Genomic DNA, 6777 nt, shown 5'->3' with positions numbered 1-6777 from the left:
TTACTTAATAAAATGGTTATTTGAAAATACATTTTAATGAAACACTTAGATTTAAATTATCTTGTATATTGCCATTTTGAAAATTAATTGTTTATATGATGATAATAATATTTTAACCATGTTCATTGTTACACAGATGTTTTCAAAATCTTTGAAAGAGGAGAAGATGTAATTGTCATCAGAATACAGAGAACGGGAATGCCGTGCTTCAGTGTTGTATATGAGGAATCTCTATAACTTCAAAATGAATACAACATTCTTACTAGTTCAAAAAGAAGAAGTGCATCTTTGTTATGAAAATGAAAACACCTCTTGTGTCAAGTTATTTAGGCCATCAGGTGTTAAATCAGCATTATATTTTATTTTTTTCTTAGGAACCTTGCTTACTATAGTAGGAAATCTAGCAGTAGTGGTTTCAGTTGCCCATTTCAGGGTACTGCATTCTCCACCCAATGTACTAATTCTGTCACTTGCTGTAGCTGATTTTCTCCTAGGATTATTAGTGCTTCCATTTAGCAGTGTAAGATCAGTTGAAACATGCTGGTACTTTGGTGATTATGTCTGTAAGCTACACACTTGTGTAGATTCTGTCCTTTGCCTGGTTGCAATTTTTCATTTGTGCTTCATTTCAATTGACCGTTACTATGCAATTTGTGACCCTTTGCTTTACACTACAAAGGTTACAATTCCATCGGTATGCATTTACATATTTTCTGGCTGGATCCTTTCCATAGTCTATACATCTTTCTGGATATATTCACATGTTCTTGAAGAAAACATGCAGTGGCTTATGTCAGCAGAGTATTGTATGGGTAGTTGTGATCTTATATACAATAAAATATGGGCTTGGATAAATTTCCCACTATTCTTTATCCCCTGTTTCCTTACCATAGGTTTGTACTTAAAGGTTTATTTTGTTGCACAGAGACAGTCTAGAATGATAGAGGCTACAAGGGATTTAGCTGGATTTAGCCCACAGACCAGGGCATCAAAAAGAGAAAGAAAGGCTGCAAAAACCTTAGGAATAGCAGTTGGACTTTACCTGCTGTGTTCATTGCCTTTCATGACAGATTCACTGATCGATCCTTTTATTGGTTATGTTACTCCACCGCTTCTGTTTGATATCCTTTTTTGGTTGCCATATTACAATTCTGCTTGTAATCCTTTCATTTATGGATTCTTTTATCCTTGGTTTAGGAAGGCTTTGAAACATATATTTACCTGCAAAATTTTTTATTCAGGCTCATCATCCATAAACCTATATCAGCAATAAACAGCATACAGAAACATTCCAAACAAAACAGCATCAAGCAGCTCAAGAACATCAACACATGTTTTGAAAAGTAATATTCTTTTGGAACATCATTTTGACTGTCCAGCAAAAAAAAAAAAATATATATATATATATATATATATATATATATATATATACAGCTTTTAACTGCTTACACTATAAATATGATTCCATATTAGTCTGTAATACTATACAGTTACTCATTATTCAGAAGTATTTCCAGTATCAGTTTTAATAAATCAGAAAGTGTCAACAAAATAAGTCTATAAAAGAGAAGAATGTCTACCTGAAATGATAAATTAAGTACAGCTGAAGTGTAGGAAATACATTTAATCACAGGTGTACCCCTACTTATAGTGAGAATGTTATAGTGGCCATTTGTTATGCTGAACAGGCTTCAATTTCAGTTGTATGAATTTTACTGTGGAACTTTTCTCCCCAGACCTCCACTGAAAATGGACATGCATCCAGTTGGATATTCCTGGTCAACTAATGTAAAATAAATAAAATAAAAGCATTCGTAAGTTGGCATGTTTTATTCTGCAAATAACATTAAAGTATGCTTTTGGTAACAGAGGTAATTATGTTAAAATATCTAGGCAAGTGAACTTATTAAGAGTCATGCAAATCTGCATATGGAAAAAGGAGTGAAAATTCATATCTGCTACATTTTTTTTATTTTTATGTAGCAGTATAGGTAAAGTGCAATAATAGTGTTTATAGGCATACAGAAATGTATCATCAGCAATTGAATCTACTTTTTGGTTCAGAGATATAATTGACTTTAATGTTACACTTAAGTGCAACATGTTTTTTTCTTGTTTGAGTCTTAAGGTACTTAGAGTAGACTAGTTAAGAAACTCCAAGTAGTGATTTACACGACTTATCAAATTAGCAAACAGGAAATTGCATTGAAAGTATCTAGAAAGGTCACTAAAGACAAAACACACTGAATTTCTTCATTTGCTCAGAGAAGGTTGGACTGTGCTGTTGGGAAACATGCATTGATTTGGAATGATAAAGTGCTTAATTCATTTCACAGATTGCTTGTCAATCACTTTGATAGGCAGAGAAATCTCTTAAAAGCCTTGTACTGTGTTACTCAGAAACACTAGACAGAAAACTGCAATGTTCTGTTAGTGATATCACTTTTATACCTTAAAATTCACACCACTAAACTCATACACAAAAGCAATATATTTAGTTTTGTGAAATAAACAAATACTATACGAAAAGCATTCTGTACTATTCTATTGTTCTCTAGTCCCATCCTTTCTACATCGGGTGTGCTCATTGGTATGTATCCTGAAGTCTGTGTGTTCAAATGAAATAAACTCTGATAGCTGATGTGAAATCTCCTTAATTATTTCAAAAATGTATGGTATCTTTAAGGGTGATACAGCAGTGTAAGGGATAACACTGACTGAAAGTTTTTTATTCTTCAGTTCAGATCTTGACTGAAGTGCCCTCTGTGTAATCTGCATGCCCTCTCTCTGTTCTTGCAGGCCATTGCTGGTCTCACCAGTTTCCTCCCACATTGCAGAGAGTACTGTAAGGTGAATTGACGAGTCTTAAAATGTTCATAGCTGTGCAATCAGCATGCATGTGAGTCTTTCCTCCCACATTGCAGAGAGTACTGTACGGTGAATTGATGAGCCTTAAATTGTTCATAGCTGTGCAATCAGCATGAATGTGAGTCTTTCCTCCCACATTGCAGAGAGTACCATAAGGTGAATTGATGAGCCTTAAATTGTTCATAGCTGTGCAATCAGCATGCATGTGAGTCTTTCCTCCCATATTGCAGAGAGTACCGTAAGGTAAATTGATGAGCCTTAAATTGTTCATAGCTGTGCAATCAGCATGAATGTGAGTCTTTCCTCCCACATTGCAGAGAGTACCGTAAGGTGAATTGATGAGCCTTAAATTGTTCATAGCTGTGCAATCAGCATGCATGTGAGTCTTTCTTCCCATATTGCAGAGAGTACTGTAAGGTAAATTGATGAGCCTTAAATTGTTCATAGCTGTGCAATCAGCATGCATGTGAGTCTTTCCTCCCACATTGCAGAGAGTACCGTAAGGTAAATTGATGAGCCTTAAATTGTTCATAGCTGTGCAATCAGCATGAATGTGAGTATTTCTTCCCACATTGCAGAGAGTACCGTAAGGTAAATTGATGAGCCTTAAATTGTTCATAGCTGTGCAATCAGCATGAATGTGAGTCTTTCTTCCCACATTGCAGAGAGTACTGTAAGGTGAATTGATGAGCCTTAAATTGTTCATAGCTGTGCAATCAGCATGAATGTGAGTCTTTCTTCCCACATTGCAGAGAGTACTGTAAGGTAAATTGATGAGCCTTAAATTGTTCATAGCTGTGCAATCAGCATGCATGTGAGTCTTTCCTCCCACACTGCAGAGAGTACCGTAAGGTAAATTGATGAGCCTTAAATTGTTCATAGCTGTGCAATCAGCATGAATGTGAGTATTTCTTCCCACATTGCAGAGAGTACCGTAAGGTAAATTGATGAGCCTTAAATTGTTCATAGCTGTGCAATCAGCATGAATGTGAGTCTTTCTTCCCACATTGCAGAGAGTACTGTAAGGTGAATTGATGAGCCTTAAATTGTTCATAGCTGTGCAATCAGCATGCATGTGAGTCAGTGTAGGCAGTTTGTGATGGAACCATATCATATCAGGTAATGATTGTGTGCTTTGCACTCACTACATGAAAAGATGTGATCCAGCTCCCCCATCAGACAATAAATGAACAAATGAGTCAATGAATGGTCTCTGATACTGTACATTGCATCATTATCAGACATTTTTCTATGTAAACTTTTGGTGGTAGAAGCAAGACAGATGAAAATATATTTCAGTACATGAAAGAATTCATATGAAACAAAAGTGAAATATTTCTGCACTTCAGCTGTATGAAATGTAATTTTTCTTTTTAACAGTTTCATTGAATATAGAAAACTATTTATGGCAGTGATAACTGACACTGATTAAGTGAATCACTTCTTAGTCAAATTTATATACTGCATTGGTGGTGCTGCGGTAGCATTGTCACCTCACAGTAAGACATCCTGTTCGATTCTCAGCTAGCTCGTCTTCTGTGTGGAGACATGCGTGAATGGGCATACCTTCATTGAAGGTTGTGCATCAGGGCTGGCAACTCGGCACGTAAAAAAATCTACTGCCAATCATTAGCGGACCGGAGTTCTGCTGTGGCGACCCCTAAACGGGAAAAGCGAAAAGACACAACAACTTCTTAGTCACATTTAAGAAAACATAGAATTGTTTCAATTTAATCCTCATCTGCAATGTATAATTTCACCCTTCTTTAGAATGTGTGTGTCTGCACTGCTCTACTAAATCAAAAATACAGATGATGGTTAGAACTATCCTAATCACTGCAGTACAGTGTAATGCAAAGAAATATGTATTTTGGGTTTCACTTCAGTAGTATTACTCAGACTTGCAGCATTTTATCTTTAGTCAGATTTAATAGATGGCATTTATTACACTGAGTAGTCGATATGAAAGAGCAACAAGCCAACTTAACATTAACCAACTCCAGAGCCAAAAATTTCAGAAATGTCCCTAATAGTATCACCACTGTGTTCCCTCTAAACATAGAAACAGAAACACACACACACACACACATATATGCACATGCACATATGCACACATGCACACATATGCACTCAAGTACACACACGCACATGTGCACACACAGACACACACACACACACACACACATGCACACACATGCGCATATAGACACAGACACAAATGCATACACCAATATACAAAAACAAACATGAACACACACAGAAGCACATAGACACAAATACAAATTTGCACATCAATACACCAAAGTGCAAATACACACATACACACACACACACACACACACACACACACACACACACACACACACACAAACACACAATTCCCAACTAACATGATAGCATTGCATATTTGCATATGCAACAGAAATGATGAATCATCTGTTATCATAAAGTAGGCAAAATATGCTATTGAGAGAAAAATCCAAGCAGGTTTTCAGGCCAATATTGCAAGCTGTAATACTGCTGTGTTAGATCACACAAGTTCAAACACAGAATTGTTTTTATTCCATACTGTGCCTAATCTCCTGAAAATTAATGAAAAATTTCATCTAATAAGATTAGCTGGATCTGATAAGTGTGCCTTAAAACAATGCAGCAAAAAAGCACATCTTAATATAAATATGACAAAAATACAGATTTTCAGCATTTCTTCATTCTTATTCTACAGTTTCATCAAGTATAACAAAACAGATTCTGATAGTCTCAATCTGATTTTGCCAACACTTTCCCCGAGTACAAGAATCACCTATGCCCAGCTGATTTTGGCCCTGTATCAGAAACTGGCCAGCATGTTACTATTATATGTCCAGGGCATGTGTGTAATCTCCTGTTCAAGCCTTTTAATTGCTAAATCATGCTTGAGTGGATGTGGTACAGAGAGGAATACCATGTGGATTATAGGTGCATCTCCTGTACTTGCTCAGCATAGGTAAGCAGTATTCAGGCTGGTGTTTTGTGGTTTTATGTACAAGATCTTCAATTTCCTTTGCTTGTGTTTCCTTGTGGAATATAATTAGTGGCGTAGTACTAGTAGGTTGCTAAGAAAATTGTTGGGAGTGGAGCACTGTTTGCAAAATCAGGCATATGGTATGAATGTAAACCACGCTGTTGTCTTTCCAAGATACGATAAGACTGACTTATTTGATAGAGCAGGACCAGTAATTTATAGGGGAGTGAGGGGGCATAAGTCTTCTCTGCTGTGGGAAACAGAAACCAAACATAAATACAGGACCACTGCAATACTACAAGTGAGCATTTGGCCTGTATCATATATCTTGAAAGCGGGAGTGGTCAGTATTTTAGACCACCTTTAGTGTTTACTATCAAGGGCTAACAAGAAAAAAGAAAATCACCTGTTGATCAGGTAGCAACACTTTAGACACCACAAACGAGATGAAGTTTACAACATTTTTTTTTTCCAGCATAATATGTAAATTTCCTTGGTCAGGTTTTTGGAAATGTTTCTAAAATTAATACTTATTTTATTTGTACCCACCTACGCTAAGGTGTCAGTTTCTGAGTATGGATCAAACCCAAAACCTGTCCTGCTTCAGGAAAATAAAATCAATTCTATGGCAATCAGCAGCTTTGTGTGATCTTTTCCATCTATAGCATTAAAATGTAAATTATGTAACTCTTACTTACAAGCTTTTTGAAAGTGGTTTACCAGTAGCGTAACGCATAATGTTCATTGTATTTTATTAAACAGTACAACAACACATCCAGTGCAACTATTAATGCTTTAAAATATACTGTTACTTTGGTTGCCTATGAAAATCAGATATTGTACAACTTTCAAGGGTATACATTTGGCATGGATTCAGACAGGTAATTATTAGTGTGTTAATCCAA

General features: G+C 36.0%; 1 protein-coding gene across 1 annotated transcript; it reads left to right on the top strand.

Moving 5' to 3' along the window:
- Positions 1 to 244: 244 nt before the first annotated feature.
- LOC122808537 (trace amine-associated receptor 5-like) lies at positions 245 to 1273 on the top strand. The gene has a single exon (XM_044079491.1). The coding sequence runs from the start codon at positions 245 to 247 to the stop codon at positions 1271 to 1273; it is 1029 nt and encodes a 342-aa protein (XP_043935426.1).
- The last annotated feature ends 5504 nt before the right edge of the window (positions 1274 to 6777 follow it).

This window comes from Protopterus annectens, chromosome 8.part0 (assembly GCF_019279795.1).
Source record: "Protopterus annectens isolate FY-2018-M chromosome 8.part0, PAN1.0, whole genome shotgun sequence".
Lineage (NCBI taxonomy): Eukaryota > Metazoa > Chordata > Ceratodontiformes > Protopteridae > Protopterus > Protopterus annectens.
Note: the sequence above shows the minus strand (reverse complement) of the source record. Positions and strands in the feature narration are given on the sequence as shown.